This window comes from Lissotriton helveticus, chromosome 9, assembly GCF_964261635.1.
Source record: "Lissotriton helveticus chromosome 9, aLisHel1.1, whole genome shotgun sequence".
In the NCBI taxonomy this organism is placed as follows: domain Eukaryota; kingdom Metazoa; phylum Chordata; class Amphibia; order Caudata; family Salamandridae; genus Lissotriton; species Lissotriton helveticus.
The window spans coordinates 138,272,143-138,293,109 of NC_136070.1; the positions used below are offsets into that span (position 1 = coordinate 138,272,143).

At 47.9% G+C, this 20,967-nt stretch overlaps 1 protein-coding gene across 2 annotated transcripts in view; it reads left to right on the top strand.

Annotated features, from left to right (window-relative positions):
* The window catches only part of SPTBN5 (spectrin beta, non-erythrocytic 5), a 2,054,098-nt gene that overhangs the window by 1,598,356 nt on the left and 434,775 nt on the right, over positions 1-20,967 (top strand). For both annotated transcript variants that reach the window (XM_078659643.1, XM_078659644.1), the window contains exons 53-54: positions 16,378-16,634; positions 18,614-18,800. In XM_078659643.1, coding sequence (XP_078515769.1) covers positions 16,378-16,634; positions 18,614-18,800 — 444 coding nt within the window. The remainder of the gene's footprint in view (positions 1-16,377; positions 16,635-18,613; positions 18,801-20,967) is intronic.

Below are 20,967 nucleotides of genomic sequence, written 5' to 3' on the forward strand. Positions count from 1 at the left end.
CAATAATTGTGCCAGTCGATATTACTGGCTCAATATTTTGACTAAATATCCGATTGCCCACCACCACCCTACTCCAGGGGTCCCCAGTTTCCTCACCCAGCATCCAACTCTGGAGAGCTTGGTGGTCCAGACCGCCACTTCCAGAATTAACCCTGGCGTTCCTTCCACTCCACCGGATAGGGATACAAATGACTGGATACCATTGGAATAAGAATGTTCTCTTCCGCAAGCCTAGCACTGCGGTCGGTGAACACCGCATGCCTCTTGGGTCGTTACTCCCCCAAGATCTGGGACTTGGGTTGCACAAGTGCTGTCCATGGTCATAAAGGAGGCCTGAGTCATACTCTCCTAGGCTATTGCTCACAGGAGGGGTGCAGCAAAGTTCACCATTTGCTGTGCTCTGGACACAACCACCTCACTGGACGAAGGGATTACTTTGTCAACGGCCCTTCAGCGCCGTGCCTTGCTGAGAACTTCTGGCTTTTCCAGGGATGTCCCAGCATCACTACGGACATGCCCTTTGATGGCTCCCAACTCTTCGGAGGAAACTCAGCCTCAGCAAAAGAGTTCTTTAAGGAGTCCATGGCTATAGCCAGGTAATTGGGTTTCTCTATGGCCCTACACAGCTCTCAGTCTGCCTTTCGCTCTTTCATTGCCAAAAAGGTGTTTCCAACCGCAACAATACTAACCCTGGGCAAAGCACTACGCTACGCTCGCGTAGTTTGCGAAGTTTGCGCTACTTCGCACTACTTCGCACTACGCGAACTGCACGTAGCACAGTGCAAACCCGCGTAGCGTAGCGGTAATTTTTTGCTTGCTTGCAGTCCTCAACATCAAGTTGGCGACCGCGAGCAAGCAAAATGACATCCCGGCGAGACTTTTTCCTCAATCGCGATCAGCAACATCAAGTTGCCGATCGCGAGAGTGGAAAATTAACCTCCCGGCGAGATTCTCAACGCGGGGAGGTCAGGTTTCTCATTGTGAGTGGTCGTGTATGCTCGCAACCGCTCGCGATGAGAAACTACCAGTCCGTGTTGAGAAAGCTGCCGCTCGAGTAAAAATCTACTCGAGCGGCAGAAAACTGCAGTTCGCACTGTGCAAGATGCCGTTTTCAATGATTGCACAGTGCCGGATGCTTGTCCGCACTGTGCAATCATTGAAAACGGCATCTTGCACAGTGCGAACTGGGTACTACGCAGTTGGTGTAGTGCTACGCGTAGCTCGTGTAGTGCGAAGTGCACTTCGCGTAGCTACGCGTAGCGCTACTTCCCAAACTACGCCCAGCCCTAAACAATACCCTCCCAAGCACCACAGCTCACAGGCTTCCATGCCTTTTTGTGGCCAAGGACGTGGTTCCTACATACCACGCAGCCAGAGTTCAGGCCAGTCCACACCTCTGCTGGCAGCCACATCCTCCAAGCCCAATTAGTTTGCCCTCCTGCCATAACTGACATCCAGTGGCATGCAGCATACAACATCACCTGCTCCACTGGAGATCAATAACATGAGACTGTTGGGTACTATAAATTGTACAAAGGGGCTTGTCCATCCTTTTTGTGGTTGCACCTCCACCCATTCCACCCACTTACTACCTTTTGACGGGGGCCATCTTTTCTTACTGCGCCAGGGAATATCGGCTCACTTGGCCAAGGGAGCTATAGAGAGGGTGCTGTTCCCGCTGCTTCCTGGTGCCTAAGAAGGATGGAGGCCTTCGTACTATACTAGACCTGCACCTTCTCAATCTCTTCCTCAAACAGAAGAAATTCAAAATGCTCAGGCTCCCTCAAGTTCTGCGTGCCCTCGATCTGGCAGACTGATGGTGGCATTGGGCTTGCAGGAAGCAGATTTTCACATCTCTGTCCTTCCCCCGACAGATGTTACCTGCCAGGTGCATTTTCAATTCGCCCTGCCCCCTTTTGGCCTCACCAGCTCCCCTTGGGTGTTCACCAATGTAATGGTGGTGGTTGAGCTCAACTTGGTATGTCTGGGGTTCCAGTCTTACCCTACCATGATAATTGGCTGTTGAAGGAGTGCTCACCCCAGGCAGTTGTCTGTAACCTCCAAACTATGGCGAACCTCCTGCACTCACTGGTGTTCCCTATCAATGTGTTGAAGTCACACCTGACTCCCTCCCATATGCTCCCTTTCATCTGAGTTGTTAGATGCTCAGTGCAGTTTTGAGCTTATCCTCAAGAACGGTGAGTCCAAGATATTCAGGTTATGATACTGATGTTTCAGCCTCTATCCTGAGTTTTTGTGAGAACCTCTATTATGGCTTTCGGTGAGACAGACTCTCAGGCTGCTGGGCCTCATGGCCTCCTACATCCTATTGGTAACATTTGCAAGCTGGCATATGCGGACTCTGCAGTGGGACTTGAAGTTCCAATGGTAGCTGCATCAGGGCAATCTCTCTTACACGGTCAGGTCCAGATCTCAGAGGGAACTGCAAAAGACCTGCAGTGGTGGCTTACAAACCACGAGTGGGTCAGCACCAGACCCCTCCTCCTTCTCCAGCCAGAACTAACTGCAGTGACAGATGAGTCACTTCTAGCTGGGGCGGCCATATGGGGGAGGTGGAGACCAGTGTACTCTAGTCTGGACTCCACATAAACTTGTTGGGGCTTTGGGTAATTTGTTTGGCATTGAAGGCCCTTCTACCCTCAATCAAAAAAAAGCTAGTGCAAGTGTTCACAGATAACACCACGCCATCTGGTACTGCAACCAGCAGGGTGGGATGTTTGCCATTTATCAAGAGGCTCCATGCCTCTGGACATGGCTGGAACACCAGGGCATCTCCCTGGTGGTTCAACACTTCGCTGAACTCCAGGGCAGATAAACTCAGACATCAATGCCAAGTGGATCACAAATGGCATCTTCATACAGACGTGGTGCAAGGTCTCTTGAAGAACGGGAGAGCCTTGGTTTGATCTATTCACCACTGCAGGGAGAGTGCAATGTCAGCAGTTCTGCACACTGAAGGTTACAAGGCAGGTCTCGCTCAGAGACACTTTTCATCTTGAGCGAAGCTCCGGCCTCCTGTACGCCTTCCGCAATACCACTCCTGCCCATAGTTCTCAAGAAGACCAGGAACAACTGGGCCATAGTTATTCTTGTGGCTTCAGATTGTGCATAAAGAGTCTGATATCCTGAGCTGTTGAGCATGAGCATTGGTCCTCGGTCAAGCTACCTCTTCGATAGGATCTTCTGTTGCAGCAAGAGGGGTTGGTTCTGCACCGGAACCTGCACACCCTCCGCCTTCATGTGTGGAGATGCATGGAGATGCGACAGTTGACAGCCTTCGACTTTCCTCCTGAATTCTGTGATGTTATTCTGGCAGCTAGGCTTCCCTCCACCAAAATGTTATACTCCTGCCACTGGGACAAATGTGTGGCATTGTTTTTCTTTCCTAGGTGTTATTATATGTTCTTTCTTTGAACCAGCAGGGCTCTTCTCTGAGCACAGGTAAAGGCTGTCTTTCAGCTATTTCTGCATTTTTGCGGTTGCTATACCAACCTTCTTTATTTAAGTCACCCATTGTGATTGCATTTCTCAATGGTTTGTAACATGTTTCCTCCCAGGCCATTCATCATGCCCCAGTGGGATTTGAACCTGGTCCTCACTTTCCTGAAGTGTGAGCCTTTTTGAACTGTTGCACAATTGTTCTCTTCAGTTATTGACCTTCAAGAGCGCTTGTCTGGTGGTTAATGCATCAGTCAGGAGGGCCAGCAAATAGAATTCTCTCTTGGTACGCCTTCTATATACTAATTTCTACCCTGAGAAACTGGTTCTTCAAACATGTGTCTCCTTCATTTCGAAGGTAGTCTCTCCTTTTCACGGTGGCCAGACCATCACCCTGCCTACCTTTTTTTCCCTGCCTCATCCTTCTAAGGAAGAGGAGTGACTCCACTGTCTGTATCCAAAAAGAGTGTTGGTGTTCCACCTTGACTACACAAAAGAATTTTGGGTGGATAACCAACACTTCATAGGATACATCGAGGCCAAGAAAGAAAAGGCTGTGCAGAAACTAACCATCTTCTAATGGACAGTGCTCAGCATAAATATCTGGTACGCAACGGCCAAAAGGCAAACACTTGAGGGCCTGCATGCTCACTGTACCAAAGCCAAAGCTGTGACCACTGTGTTAGCTTGTGGAGTTCCAGTCCTGGATATCTGTCAGGCTTCATTATACATGTTCACTCACTAAGCAGTACTGCCTGGACAGTCAGGTATGTTGGGATGGGCATTTTGCTCATTTGGCACAGCAGGATTTGGATTTGCAGACCCTTCTTTGGGGAGGCATTGCTTGGGTATCGAGTCAAAGGCCATGAATTTGAAGATAGAAGTCACTATCAGATGAACAAGTTACCTACATTTGGTAATCCCTTATCTGGTAGAGACTCTGTTTAGCTGCAGATTCCTTACTGACCCTCTCATCCTCCCCGCTCTGCGACCTGATTAAAGCATAAGGGCTTCCCCTTACAAAGGGCCCTAGAAACTCACACCACTTGTCGATCTCCTCCGTGGCGCCATGCTTCTGGCGTGGAAAGTCGCAAAAATGAATTGACGTCAGCTGGCCAAGGTGACGCCTATATAGGTATCGGGTACGTAACTTACGACACAGATGACACGAATGAAAAGCCGAATGACACCACCTACTGGCAGCGGACCGGGGTTATTGCTTGACAAATTCCAGATCCAGTCTGACACCAGGGGATAATTCTAAGGTAAGGAATCTGTGGTAAGATAGAGTCCCTACCTAATAAGGCATTACCAAAGGTTAGAATCTTGATGTTTAGCGCCAATAAATACTATACTATGACATTGTTTCACTGTGACTGAAGGCAGGATTATGTTTTACCTTTGACATGTTCATACGTGAGACTCGACATCCTCCTGCCACCTTACCCATGCTCTCTGAACCATAAGTAAGAAAGAAAATGCTAAGATATACTTTCAAGTCTGAAGAAGACATTAATAGTCAGTTAGCCCCATGATCTTAAACTGAGGAACATCCCACCCTGCCACACTCTGACTCTTTGTTACTGTCTTACACAATTCCCAAATGGCCTTGCTACTTTGATGTGTACAAAGCCCAGAAAGGGGGATTATCTGTTTTGTTTGCTCTAAATATCTGTGAGAAGTTGGCCTGATGTGCAGTGTTCACTATTCTAGTGATCACTATATATCAGTCCAAACAACCCTTATTGATGATTGGTTGTAAGTCAACCTTATAGACCAGCTATCCTAGTAGCATGGATACGAGCAGTCTAAGGCTAAGACTCTAGAGGGCGTGTTAAGCCAGCTGTTTTACCATCACATTACCCCTTGAACACCCAGTGAAAGGACACCACACAAGTGTTATGAAAATAAACAGTGTATTTATTAGAATCACAACAACCCTGTACTCTTTATGAGGACAGGGTGCTAGGCACACAACAAAACTCTTACGAAAATACTTAAGTTAGCACAGTATATACAAATGCCCGAGGGGCACGAAAAACCATATACTCTAAAAGTGGAATGCGAAATTACTAGCAGGTAAGTACAATACTAATAGGCTTTGGAATCGCTAGGACTTGACTAGGGAATCGTTAGATTACTTCTAGGAGGCCTAGGGGACTCGGGTGCAGAGTGTGCACTCTCACGCGGGATGCGGGACAAAGTCTATGGAAGCTAGTAAAGTTAAAGTTAGTGTTCACGGGCGAACCCGACCTGGTAGGGAGAAAACGACAGTGGATCCTGACCCTTGGATAGTGAGGCTATGCTGGGGCACCGAAATGCCGAAGTTACCTAGCCCAGGGGCTGCAGCTGCATAGGTCTCAAAAGACGTCGGGAATCCTCGTTGCCGGACCAGGAGCCTGGAAGAAAGATGCTGGCAGGCAACCAGTTGAAGATAGTTCGAGTTGATCCAAGCCTGGATCTTGAAGATGGATGACACCTGAAAGCAGAGGGGACCAAGTTCGTGACTACTAGCCAGTAGTCAGTGGGCACCAGGAGGGCACCGGATGGTAGTCACCTCGACTAGGTGAGTGGGCGACGCTGGCTCTGCAGATCTCAGGGACCAGGAGGCGTTGTCGGCGACCAGGATGGAGAGGCGAGCTGTCCCACGATGGATGAAGCTGTCGGCGTCGAAGTTACCCAGGATTGGGCAACAAGCCTTGGCTAATTCAAGCCCACGCGGTGGACTCAAAATGGCGTCTTGAGTGGACCAGGAGGGTCCGGGGTGCTCCTCTTCGGGAAGGGAGCAAGGGCCAGTCTGGAGCAACCAGACCAGCAGCAGTGATGTCGTCGGGCGTCGTTCAGAAGGCCACAAGCCAGCGGGCTAGTAGCCAAACAAGGCGGTGAGCAGCAAAAAGCAGAAGGGCCCCACGCCGATCGTGGAGATGCTGGGGGGCTACTCTTCGGTGCTGGAGCTGCTCAGGGTCGGGGCTTCTCGGACCCCAAAGCACTCACCAGGAAATTACTCGGCGGGCTTGCTGTGCAGAAGTCGTGCAGTCTTGGCAATAGTCGGTCCCTTGAGGTCTCGTCGCACTCACGGTTCTCAGCTTGGCTGTAGAGGTGAGTAGAGGTCGGAGGTGCCAGGGAAGCCGGGTCTTGTCGAGCTGGGCAGTCGGATTCCGGAGGAAGGACGTGCAGCAGACCGCAGTGTTCTTGATGGTGCCTGCGGATGCAGGGTGACTACTCCTTAGCCACAAGGGAGAATCTTGAAGAAGGAAATCTTGAAGTCCTTTCGTAGAAAGTCGTGTCTTGATTCCAAAGATGATCTAATTTGGAAGGGGGCCAGTCCCTACCTTTATCTGGGAAAAGGGGACTGGCACGCGACTAGGTCCTGCCCTATGGGTGGGACCAGGAGGGGGGTGGTTACACCCACTTCCTTGGCGGGCTTTTCCCCAGCACAGGGTCTGGAGTGTCCCTGGAACTGGTTCAAGCCAGCCTATGCACAGTGAGCACCGGGGTGCCACGTGCAGTCACCTTCCTCTGAAGCCCTGCCTACCTACAATACACAAAATCCTGTCTGGGACGGTGCTGGCACCGCCCCTGGCAGGAAACCCTTTGTCCTTATCTCCTGCTCTGGGAGGACTCCCAGCAGCAGGAGGGCAGACTTGTGTCTCGGTGGCAGCATCCATTTTGTGGAGCTGAGGCTCTGTTTGACTTTAACCGGGGTTAGGGGTTACATACATGTCGTGTCCCTCTAGAAGGGTGGAATGCTAACCCCGTCGCCAGAATTGGCGAGGGGTTAGTATTCCAATTCGTATGACACCTTACTCGACATGTTTTGATAAAGCGATACCAGAGTTGGCATATAACCGCGAGGATTATAATGCACTTAAGAGTATATGGTATGCAATATCATGGAAACGGCTAAGGGATGGATCCCGAAAGCCGCAGACAGGCTCAGCTCATGCCAGAGCACCATCTCACACGATTCCAAGCACTCTGCCTTCAGGATTGTTAAGGCCTGCCATAGGAGTGACTGATAGGAGATCTGTGTGTCCATTTTAGGGTTAGATGTAGGTATACTATATCTAAAGCAAAGGGTGAGTACACCACCTTGCCCCAGCTGTCGTGCAGCCAGTTGTGTCAGTTTAGTTAGTCAGCCCAGGGGTGGCATAATACATGCTTCAGCCCCTGGGAGACTTCTGGGTACACCTCAGCCCTGGGTACAGGGACTTGGAGAGGGCCCAGTGCCAATTCAGTACCTGAGTACAATTTGGATAGAGAGAACAGCTAGGCTGTGGGTCTGATTAGCGGCCCACAGCCAGGGAAAGTCATAAACCAGTGCAGCAAAAAAGCAAAAATCTGGGTGATCATAGGATTGCAGACCCTACTCTCCTACATGACCCCCCCCCCAAACTTTGGGACAATAAACTAACCTTGACCAGGTGAGTCTTCTGGCTCTAAGTGGAAATACCTGGAGAGCCCATCAGCATTGCTGTGATCAGTCCCAGGTCTATGCTCCACTGTAAAATCCATCCCCTGTAGGGAAATGGACCACCTAAGCAGTTTGGGTTTTCACCCTTCATCTGATTTAGCCACAAGAGGGGATTATGGTCGGTCTGAATGGTGAAGTGAGTGCCAAACAAGTAGGCCCTCAGCTTCTTCAGGGCCCAAACCACAGCAAAGGCCTCCCTCTCAATAGCTGACCAATTTTTCTCTCTGGGTGTCAACCTTCTACTAATGAAAGCAATAGGCTGATCATTACCATCAAAATTCAGTTGAGACAGAACAGCCCCCACACCCAACTCAGAAGCATCTGTTTGGACAATGAATGGCTTGGAGTAATCTGGACTCTTTAGGATAGGTGCTGTGCACATGGCCTGCTTTAGGTCATTGAATGCTTTCTGACAGCTTGCTGTCCACTGAACTTTCTTTGGCATCTTTTTGCTTGTCAGGTCATTAAGAGGGGTCACTATGGTCCCATAATTTCTGACAAACTTCCTATAGTACCCAGTCAGGCCCAAGAAAGCTCGAACCTGAGTCTGGGTGGTTGGAGGAGTCCAGTCCTTGATGGCCTGTATCTTACTCTCCAGTGGCTGAACCTGGCCTCCACCTACAAGGTGGCCCAGGTATACAACCTGTGTCTGCCCTATCTGGCACTTTGTGGCCTTTATAGTGAGGCCTGCCTTTTGCAGAGCCTCTAACACTTTCCTCAGGTGGACCAAGTGATCCTCCCAGGTGGAGCTAAAGTCAGCAATATCGTCAAGATATGCAGCACAGAAGTCATCCAGCCCAGTGAGGACTTGATTCACCAACCTTTGGAAGGTGGCAGGTGCATTTTTCAATCCAAAGGGCATCACCACAAATTGATAATGCCCACCAGGTGTAGAAAATGCTGTCTTGGGTTTGGCCTCCTCAGCTAACCTGATTTGCCAATACCCAGCTGTCAAATCAAATGTACTTAAGAAGTTGGCAGAAGCCAATTTATCTATAAGTTCATCTGCTCTTGGTATTGGGTGGGCATCAGTCTTAGTGACTGCATTGAAGCCTCTGTAGTCTACGCAAAACCTCATCTCTTTCTTACCACCCTGGGTGTGAGGCTTTGGCACTAGAACTACTGGGCTAGCCCAAGGGCTAGCTGAGGGCTCAATGACTCCCAGCTCCAACATTTTCTGCACTTCAGTTTTGATGCAGTCTCTAACATGATCAGGCTGTCTGTAGATTTTACTCTTGACAGGCAGACTGTCTCCAGTGTCAACATCATGGGTACACCAATCAGTTTGGCTGGGTGTCAGAGAGAACATATGTCTGAAGGATTGCAGAAATTGCCTGCAATCCTGTTGCTGATGTTCAGTGAGGCTGCCACAAAAGACAACACCATCAACTGATCCATCATCAGGATTCTGAGTGAGCAGGTCTGGGAGAGGGTCACTCTCTTCCTCCTGTCCCTCATCTGTGGCCATGAGCAAGCTCATGTCCTTCCTGTCAACATATGCCTTGAGCCTGTTAACATGGAGCACTCTGAGAGGGCTCCTGGGAGTTCCAAGGTCCACCAAGTAGGTAACCTCTCCCTTTTGCTCAATGATGGTGTGGGGCCCAGACCATTTGTCTTTCAGAGCTGCTGGGGCCACTGGCTCCAGCACCCACACCTTCTGTCCTGGCTGGTACACAGTCAGAACAGCCTTTTGGTCATGCCAAGCTTTTTGAAGTTCTTGGCTGGCCTCCAGGTTTTTAGATGCCTTCTCCATATACTCAGCCATCCTGGAGCGGAGACCAAGTACATAGTCCACTATGTTGGTTGCAGGCTTTTTGAGAGGTCTCTCCCATCCTTCCTTCACCAAACACAGGGGTCCTCTCACAGGATGCCCATACAGAAGCTCAAAGGGGCTGTAGCCAACCCCCTTCTGTGGGACCTCTCTGTAAGCAAACAAGAGGCAGGGGATCAGGACATCCCGTCTTCTCCTAAGAGTTTCAGGTAGTCCATGAATCATCCCTTTGAGGGTCCTGTTGAATCTCTCAACAAGCCCATTGCATTGTGGATGATAGGGTGTGGTGAACTTGTAGTTCACACCACACTCCTTCCACATTGCAGTCAGATATCCTGACATGAAGTTTGTACCTCTGTCAGAAACGACCTCCTTAGGGAAACCCACTCTGGAGAACACTCCAACTAGGGCCCTTGCCACTACAGGTGCTGTAGTGGTCCTAAGTGGAATAGCCTCAGGATACCTGGTGGCATGGTCCACCACCACCAGTATAAACTTGTGCCCTGATGCTGTCTGGGGTTCCATTGGACCAACAATGTCAATCCCCACTCTTTCAAAGGGAACCCCCACCACAGGTAGTGGTATGAGGGGGGCCTTTGTTGTGCCACCTGACTTACCACTGGCTTGGCAAGTGACACAGGAGCGACAAAACTCCTTGGTATTCTCATTCATATGGGGCCAGTGAAAGTGTGAGACAAGCCTGTCCCAAGTCTTTGTCTGACCTAAATGACCTGCAAGGGGAATCTCATGGGCCAAGGTGAGAAGGAAACCTCTCAGAGACAAGGGGATGACCAGCCTCCTGGTTGCACCAGGCTTGGGGTCTCTTGACTCAGAGTACAGGAGTCCATCTTCCCAGTATACCCTGTGGGCACCTGTGGCATTCCCTGCAGCCTCAGCAGCAGCCTGCTGTCTGAGGGGTTCAAGGGAAGGGCAGTTTAACTGTTCCTTCCCCAGGTCTGCTCTGGAGGGTCCCCCTGAGCCCAGAAACTCAACTTGATCAAGTTCAAGCTCTTTAGGCTCAGTTTCCCTCAGCTCTCTCAGATCAGCCTCCTCAGAGACTTGATCCTCAACCTGGGGCAAGGGGGAAGGCAAAGCTCTTCTTCTTGGAAGGTGTCTGGTCCATTATTTCAGGATCCAGCACCTGTTCAGTGGGGCATCTTCTGGCCTGTGACCTAGTCACAGCAAGCACATGTGCTGGCAAGCCTAACATTTCCATGTGAGTCCTCTGCTCCACTTCTGACCATTGTGATGACTCCAAATCATTGCCCAACAAACAATCAACTGGGAGGTCTGAACTGACTACAACTTTCTTTTGTCCCTTCACTCCACCCCAGGAGAAAGCCACAATTGCCACACTATGACTAGTAGTGACATTGCTGGAATTGGTCACCAGGAAATCAGTACCTGGCATGATCTGTCCAGGGTCCACAAAGTTAGGTGTCACCATGGTGACACTGGCACAAGTGTCCCTATAGGCCTGAGCCATTTTGCCATTTATCAAAGGTGTCTGCCTGTATTTGCCCAAAGTATTGGGACTTATCTCAGGGGACATATCTATATCCCCTGTACAGACAAGGACAGCCTGAGTGAGTGTGCCAACTAAGTTGTCAGACCCCTCAGTACCCAAGGTTAACCCAACTAATGCCTTGGGAGGTACACTACCACTACTGACTGTACTAGGGGGTGCAGTTGCCTTAGGGGCTGTAGTGGCAGGAGTTTGTCCTCCTCTTTTGGTGCACTCACTCAACCAGTGAGATTTACTTTTGCAGTACTGGCACCACCTTTTTGACTGGCCTTCTTGAGTCTTCTTCTTCTGGGAAGCCTGACCCCCACCCTCTTTGGTTTGTTGGGGAACTGGTGAAGACTTCTGGTCATTTTGTTCACTCTTAACATTACCCTTCTGGTCTGCTTTCTTCTGACCACCCTGGTTCTGGTTCTGGTTCTGCTTGATCCTTGTCCTGACCCATTTGTCTGCCTTCTTTCCCAATCCTTGGGGAGAGGTCAGATCTGAATCAACAAGGTGCTGGTGCAGCAACTGGTTCTGACAATTGTTTAAAATTTGTTCTCTCATCATTAGATTATACAATCCTGTGTAATCTGTAACCTTGCTACCCAGCAACCAGCCCTCCAAAGCCTTAGTGGCACTATCCACAAAGTCAGACCAGTCCTGAGACTGAGTTTTCTGGGTGTCTCTGAACAGCAACCTGTACTGCTCAGTGGTTAAACCAAACCCATCAATCAGTGCATTTTTCAGGACCTGGTAATCATTAGCATCCTCCACTCTTGTAGTGAGGAGCTTGTCTCTACCTTTACCATCAAAGGAGAGCCACAGTATAGCTGCCCACTGACTTCGGGGAATGCACTGCACAGTGCAGGCCCTCTCCAAAGCAGCCATCCATTTCTGGATATCATGCCCTTGCTTAAAGGGGGGCACTATTTTAGTCAGGTGTTTAGTATCTAAACCCTTCTCTCTATCTCTTGGGAGATTGCTGCCACCAGTGGGTGCTAACCCACTCATCTGCTGCTCTCTAGCAAAGGCAAGCTTCTCTTTGGCCAGGGCAAGTCCTTCCCTTTCAATCCTCAGTTCAGCTTGTCTCATCCTAGCCTCATGCTCCCTTCTCTGAGGGGAAGTAAATCTCCTCTGTGGAGGATTCCTTCTCCCCTGAGAAGAGGCATTAGAGTGCAGAGATCTATTGGAGTCCCTAGAAAGAGATCTATCTCTCCTAACTCCAAGGTTAGGCCCACTTAGGGTTAGTACTGGGGGTCCCCCAGATCCTAGCCCAAGTAAGTCTAAGTTGGCCCTGGTTAGCCTTCTGACTACCTCAAGACCTTTGTCTACCTCATCCCCAGAGAGTTCCTCCTGATCCTCCTCCTCCTCAACTGCATTGGCAGTGTTTGGGAGGTCTGGATCCCCAGAGGTTCCCTCTAAGGCTGGCATGTTCTCATGTAACTGAGAAATCTTTCTGGCATCATATGTCTCTAAGAGACCTATCAGAAAGGGAATGGTGGGGTTAGACCCCTGCTTCAGTTTCCTGGAGACACAGATCTGTCTCATCTCCTGGAAACTGAGAGCTGCATATCTTGAAGTGACCTGTGGAGGGTCAACACTTACCAGGGGAGTCTCAGTGGACTCTCCATGGTTAGACATGCTTTTCTAGTGAGGTGTAAGTGGTGCACTTACCTACACTATATGTTTGCCTACTGATCCCTTGCTAGAGTTGTAGTTTAGGGTGTGCTAGGCCCTAGGAGCTACAACAGTTGGTTCAGTAGAACTCAGAGTATTCTAAGCTAAGTTATATGTACCTTTAGTACTTATGTGATCTTTCACAAGATATTCTTAGGATACGTGTGGTAAAACAATAGCAAGCTCAAATCCCAACCGCTGCTCACCAATGTGAGAAGTTGGCCTGATGTGCAGTGTTCACTATTCTAGTGATCACTATATATCAGTCCAAACAACCCTTATTGATGATTGGTTGTAAGTCAACCTTATAGACCAGCTATCCTAGTAGCATGGATACGAGCAGTCTAAGGCTAAGACTCTAGAGGGCGTGTTAAGCCAGCTGTTTTACCATCACATTACCCCTTGAACACCCAGTGAAAGGAAACCACACAAGTGTTATGAAAATAAACAGTGTATTTATTAGAATCACAACAACCCTGTACTCTTTATGAGGACAGGGTGCTAGGCACACAACAAAACTCTTACGAAAATACTTAAGTTAGCACAGTATATACAAATGCCCGAGGGGCACGAAAAACCATATACTCTAAAAGTGGAATGCGAAATTACTAGCAGGTAAGTACAATACTAATAGGCTTTGGAATCACTAGGACTTGACTAGGGAATCGTTAGATTACTTCTAGGAGGCCTAGGGGACTCGGGTGCAGAGTGTGCACTCTCACGCGGGATGCGGGACAAAGTCTATGGAAGCTAGTAAAGTTAAAGTTAGTGTTCACGGGCGAACCCGACCTGGTAGGGAGAAAACGACAGTGGATCCTGACCCTTGGATAGTGAGGCTATGCTGGGGCACCGAAATGCCGAAGTTACCTAGCCCAGGGGCTGCAGCTGCATAGGTCTCAAAAGACGTCGGGAATCCTCGTTGCCGGACCAGGAGCCTGGAAGAAAGATGCTGGCAGGCGACCAGTTGAAGATAGTTCGAGTTGATCCAAGCCTGGATCTTGAAGATGGATGACACCTGAAAGCAGAGGGGACCAAGTTCGTGACTACTAGCCAGTAGTCAGTGGGCACCAGGAGGGCACCGGATGGTAGTCACCTCGACTAGGTGAGTGGGCGACGCTGGCTCTGCAGATCTCAGGGACCAGGAGGCGTTGTCGGCGACCAGGATGGAGAGGCGAGCTGTCCCACGATGGATGAAGCTGTCGGCGTCGAAGTTACCCAGGATTGGGCAACAAGCCTTGGCTAATTCAAGCCCACGCGGTGGACTCAAAATGGCGTCTTGAGTGGACCAGGAGGGTCCGGGGTGCTCCTCTTCGGGAAGGGAGCAAGGGCCAGTCTGGAGCAACCAGACCAGCAGCAGTGATGTCGTCGGGCGTTGTTCAGAAGGCCACAAGCCAGCGGGCTAGTAGCCAAACAACGCGGTGAGCAGCAAAAAGCAGAAGGGCCCCACGCCGATCGTGGAGATGCTGGGGGGCTACTCTTCGGTGCTGGAGCTGCTCAGGGTCGGGGCTTCTCGGACCCCAAAGCACTCACCAGGAAATTACTCGGCGGGCTTGCTGTGCAGAAGTCGTGCAGTCTTGGCAATAGTCGGTCCCTTGAGGTCTCGTCGCACTCACGGTTCTCAGCTTGGCTGTAGAGGTGAGTAGAGGTCGGAGGTGCCAGGGAAGCCGGGTCTTGTCGAGCTGGGCAGTCGGATTCCAGAGGAAGGACGTGCAGCAGACCGCAGTGTTCTTGATGGTGCCTGCGGATGCAGGGTGACTACTCCTTAGCCACAAGGGAGAATCTTGAAGAAGGAAATCTTGAAGTCCTTTCGTAGAAAGTCGTGTCTTGATTCCAAAGATGATCTAATTTGGAAGGGGGCCAGTCCCTACCTTTATCTGGGAAAAGGGGGCTGGCACGCGACTAGGTCCTGCCCTATGGGTGGGACCAGGAGGGGGGTGGTTACACCCACTTCCTTGGCGGGCTTTTCCCCAGCACAGGGTCTGGAGTGTCCCTGGAACTGGTTCAAGCCAGCCTATGCACAGTGAGCACCGGGGTGCCACGTGCAGTCACCTTCCTCTGAAGCCCTGCCTACCTACAATACACAAAATCCTGTCTGGGACGGTGCTGGCACCGCCCCTGGCAGGAAACCCTTTGTCCTTATCTCCTGCTCTGGGAGGACTCCCAGCAGCAGGAGGGCAGACTTGTGTCTCGGTGGCAGCATCCATTTTGTGGAGCTGAGGCTCTGTTTGACTTTAACCGGGGTTAGGGGTTACATACATGTCGTGTCCCTCTAGAAGGGTGGAATGCTAACCCCGTCGCCAGAATTGGCGAGGGGTTAGTATTCCAATTCGTATGACACCTTACTCGACATGTTTTGATAAAGCGATACCAGAGTTGGCATATAACCGCGAGGATTATAATGCACTTAAGAGTATATGGTATGCGATATCATGGAAACGGCTAAGGGATGGATCCCGAAAGCCGCAGACAGGCTCAGCTCATGCCAGAGCACCATCTCACACGATTCCAAGCACTCTGCCTTCAGGATTGTTAAGGCCTGCCATAGGAGTGACTGATAGGAGATCTGTGTGCCCATTTTAGGGTTAGATGTAGGTATACTATATCTAAAGCAAAGGGTGAGTACACCACCTTGCCCCAGCTGTCGTGCAGCCAGTTGTGTCAGTTTAGTTAGTCAGCCCAGGGGTGGCATAATACATGCTTCAGCCCCTGGGAGACTTCTGGGTACACCTCAGCCCTGGGTACAGGGACTTGGAGAGGGCCCAGTGCCAATTCAGTACCTGAGTACAATTTGGATAGAGAGAACAGCTAGGCTGTGGGTCTGATTAGCGGCCCACAGCCAGGGAAAGTCGTAAACCAGTGCAGCAAAAAGCAAAAATCTGGGTGATCATAGGATTGCAGACCCTACTCTCCTACAATATCTATAATTGTGCGAGTTTTGAATGAAAGGTTGCTCCAAATTGTAAAATGTGTAGTGACCATATTTCTTACAACACATTATTAAATATTTTGAATACATTGAGATGCATGAGACTATTATTTTTTTTAGTCTAACGGTCCAATAAAATAATGTATTATTTTGATAAGGATTCCCTCATTATAAATCCATAAAATAGCCTATATAAGTTCAGAGCAACAACCTAACCTCGCATGAAAGTACCCTTTTTCTTATGGTTATTGTCTATTGAACTGTAATAAACTTCATTGGTAGTGGAAAATCAGCCACTTTCTGGAGGACAGATATCTGAAGGAGAATCCATACATGAATTTCTTCCATTGTCCTAACTATGTGGGGTAGGGGAAATTGTCCTGGTGGATTGTCCTCTGGATTTAAAAGTTCCTCCTGAACTCTAATTCAAAGCAGTTGAATTTGTCGGATTTTATTGTTTATCTCCATAATTTAAAACTTAAAACTTTTTTTCAAGATTGCCTGATGTACTGTGAATAGTTGGGAAGCACTAGAGTGATACTGATTAATTTAAATTCCAACAGGCACTTGTCTTCCAGCGAAGAATAGATGATGTAGAAAAATGGCTAGATCGCTTGGAGTCTGAGCTGGCCACCTCTGACAGCGCTAAGGACTTGATGATGTTGAACACCTTACTGAAAAAACAGACAGAGCTAGAAGAGGAGATCGCCAGCCACGAGGACTGGATAAAGGCGCTGGTGGACAATGCACAGGAATTTCGCCGGGCAAAGCATTTCCTGTCGGATGAGATGCAGGATAGGGTTGACATCACTGTGCAGAGGTGTGGCCCATTATGTTGACATAGACATTTCTATTGAGCCCTGTATCTGCCTGTCAGAGAACACTGTCTAGAAAACAGATTTTTGCCTCAGATGCTTCTATAAGATGGTAAAGAGAAGGGTTAGAGAAAAATGGTAACAGGTTGTAGAACAGAGGATGGTCTTCAGCAGTGTTCGGGTTTTCAGGTGGTTAGTCGTAGGTCAAGTATTATCTCCCAGCTTTTCCACAGAAGTCTCCAGAAAGAGCAGAAGTGTAGAAACCACCACATTTGAGTGTTCCAGAAGATTTATTATGAGAAGGTAAGAGTGAGATCTTAAGTTGCGACTGACACAGTGTAATTGACATTTGCAGAAAATAGCTTGGTGAGCTAACAGCTCACTTGTGGGATTTTTGTGCAATATACAGGACAGAAGTTTGAATCCTAAAGGTTGATGAAGTAAATGCAGTTGTGTTGGGTAAAAAAGTACTTGATATTTCCACCTGTGAGAGATTAGCAAAACTGAGGTAGTGAGCACTTTCTAAGAAATACAGTTATAGGGCCTGATTTAGTCTTTACTGAATAATAAGCCCTCCAAAAGTGTTATGGAGGATATTACCTCTCACACCCTGATGGACTACCATCAGACAAATTAAGAGATGACCACCAGCCCAGAGATCTGTACCATGAAAAGAACAGCCATCATGTTGGTTCTCTCAAATGTACAAAACATTTGGTGGATGACCATCTGTATTGATGGCCGTTCACCAAACTTGTCAACTTTTTTTGTTTTTTTCAGAAACAAACTCCAAAAGTGGGAGTTTGTTTCTGAAAAACAAAAAAATACTGAGTTCCACACCATGGGAGCTTTTTCCCAGTCTATGGGGTCATTATTTGTTTTTATGTCCCTTACCTCCAGGTTTTAACAGGCATTGACGGGCAGAAAAATAAGGACATTACACTGTACACCCTATATAGGGTCAGCAACATAATGTTCTTCCTCCAGCAGTCCCTACTCCGTTAGGCCTTCGGAGGAAGCTTTCCATCGATGGAGCCAACATGGGTTCCATCAACAGAAAGATTAGGATCCTCGTCTCCAAAGGACGGATGACCCTGCCTGCCAAATTCTAAATCTGGCCCATTGTTATTAAAAAGTATATACCTAAGTGAGTAGCACATGGGCCTCCAAAGGGTTTGATTACAAGGCAAATATTGTGGATGAAATGCTTTTCTAGTTGTCAGGTACCATGTGGGATGGTTCTCAACAGTTTAGACTTTATTGAAGCAGGATATTGTCAAGTCATCGCACCATCCTTTAACCTAATCCAAGGTAGCAGGACTTGTGCAGGGGTCAACAGATAGTTGCCCAGCAGATAGTAAAAATGAAGAGGATCTCTTTAAGGGTTTATGTCATTATAAAGATTTTTTTTATTGAGGATTACTGCTATGATAAGACTACTATAAACAAAATCAGTTCTAACAATTTTTATGTTAAGATCTCAGTCACAAAAATAAAATTAACCTTGCGGAAATGGGTTTCTTTTTTTGTTTATAAACAGGTAAAGGGTAAGAGTGTTGAATAGATAAGAACTTCTAAGATGTTGGCGGGGTCAGGGCTCTGGTTTAGAGTGCGAGTTAAGGGTTAGATTTATGGTTACCGTTGGATGAGGGTAAAGTAAAGAAGTAAACCTTGGTATAGGTTTAGTTTAATGTAGCAGTTAGAGTTAGCTTGAATAATGGTGAGTGAAATGCAGTTTGCTCCTTCCCAAATGTTTATAGAAGTTTTGTCATTAAAGTCAACCTAATGTTAAATTATTTTTTTGTTTTTTAATATTCTTCATGCTGGGTTCTTCATAATGGTAATTCTAATTCCTGCTCATGTTAGATAAATGGGGTCAAGAAGGCGATTGGAGAAAGTTCTGCCGTTGCACATTATATTCTATTCTCATTTGATCTGCTAAATATGAACTATACACTTGACTAAACCACCGCTTATTCTGCAGATATAAGAGTCTAGGTGAGCCCCTTCATGAGCAGCGTGCAGTCCTGGAGGCCAAAAGGCTACTGCATCAGTTTTTCCAAGACGTTGATGATGAAATTGCATGGGTGCAAGAGAAGCTACCTCTAGCCTCATCCAAGGACTATGGACAGTCATTGACCACTGCCCAGAGTCTATTGGAAAAACACCAGGTAAAGTATCATGGGTGAAACCTCCTCCAATTCTCAGTGTTGTATTAGCTCTGTATGCTGTATACTTGGGTCTTCCAGACTATCGTCTTAATAAACTGCAGGTTGTCTAGAACTTAGCAGCTCGAATTCTCTTGAATCTCTCCCCAAGGTCTCATATTTTCTCACTTAAAGGCTCTTCATTGGCTTCCAATTCATAAAAGATTATTTTCAAAACACTTTTCCTTGCTCACAAAGCACTGCAGGCCACTGGGGAAAGCTACCTAAGGAAAAGGATTAGAGAGTATGCTCCTTTTGTAAATCTTCGATCTTCCATCAGGCGGTTGGCTAAGATTCCAATGATTCATTGAGCGGTAATTGGAGGCAAGTCTTTCTCCTATCTAGGGTTTGTTGCCTGGAACAAACTTCCTCTGGAGTTATGTACAAAAACTGAGACATCAATGTTCAAGAAAAAATTAAAAACTGGATGTTTCAACAGGAATAGTGTAATGTTGCTTGTGCACACAGAATTGAAGCCAGCGCTGGGACACTCATTAGTGTATCTGTGCACTTTATAAATCTCTATACCATATCATATTACATTTCCTCTGAAATAACAGGGTACAGTCACACACAATTACTCCATAATAAGATACCGTAACATAACCAGTGGCCTGTAGACACGGTGCCATATTTATAATACACCCATTTATTTAAATGGGAGGAATTTAAAGTGAAGAATCATGCTTCATAAAACATCAAGACGTAAATGGCTTAATTTAAAGTGAAGAAAACATTACGACTTAATTGTTCGATGAAAATATTTTTCTTCACTTTAAATTTCTCCCATATACAAAAATGACTGTATTTTTCAGTTATGAAAATAGCACAGTGTCTGCTGGCCACTGACAGCAAGAGGCCTGCTATTTGTAAATGCTACACTTTGATATAGGAGAAAATAAAAATTAAGGGCCCTATTAGGATGGCGGACGGACCTGCCTCCGTCCGCCACCCCCGAGGAAGAGGGACCGTCCGCATGGGCAGCGGCGGTCCCTCCATGGCAATTAGGATGTGACCGCCACCCTGGCAGTCACATCCCCAACATTTAACATTGCTGTGGATGCTGCTTCAAGCAGCACCCGCCGCAAGGTTAAAAAGTGCATGTTGACCTTTGCATGGACGAAGCAGCAGGCACCGGGTGGTGCCTTCCGCTTCGTGCACACAAAGGCAGGGGGGTACCATAGGTACCCCCCATGTGCAACCCCCACCCCCCCTTCACCCCTGGGGGCCCGCAACGGGACCCCAAAGAAAAGACCGTATGCCTTTCCACGGCGGAAATGCCACCGTGGAAAGGCATAGAACCGCCGCCATCCTAATATGCCTGGCGGTGTCTGATAGACACCGCCAGCCATGTTAGAGCTTTTCCACTGCGGTCGGAAGACGACAGCAGCGGAAAAGCTGCGGACGGAAAAAATATCTCCCCGCCATCCTAATCTGACGGGGTATTTCTTCAGTCCGCAGCGGATAATCCGCATCCTCCGGCCCGGCGGTGGCTTCCGCCGGCCCGGAGGATGCGGATTATCCGCAATCATAATCGGCCCCTAAGTGTTAACTTAATCATTAAGGTATGTCTTCATTTTCATTTTCTGCCATTTAAAAGCATTCATAAACATAATTTTGCTATCTGGCTCCAATATTGAGTGGACAAGGACTTTTATTTATTAACAGTTAAACACCTCAGTACTTCAGTTCTTTACTGCTGTGCCCCAGCCTGGGTCATAAATCGGACTGAGCACTGTTCATTATCAGGCCCTGCTATCTGCAGCCTGATGATAATAATGTAAAATAAACACAATTTTCCCTTAACTTTAAAAGCAGAATGTGATCTTGTGCTTATTTAAAAATGAACTCAGTTTTGTGAGCTACTCCGAGGGCGTCTTTGAGCTACTGGTAACTCGTGATCTAATGGTTGGAGACACCTGGTCTAGATGTGTCTATGCGCAAATTACTTATGACTGAGGAAAATGTGCTCAATAGATTTGTTTCTCTACATTCCTAGCATTTCTAAGCTTATGCTTACTTCAAAGAGGTGTACTTAGTACAATAAATTTGGGAAACTGCCTAACCCTACCTTTTCTCCAATTTGTAGAAAAGTGGAACTTTTCCAAATGAATAACTACATTCCACAATG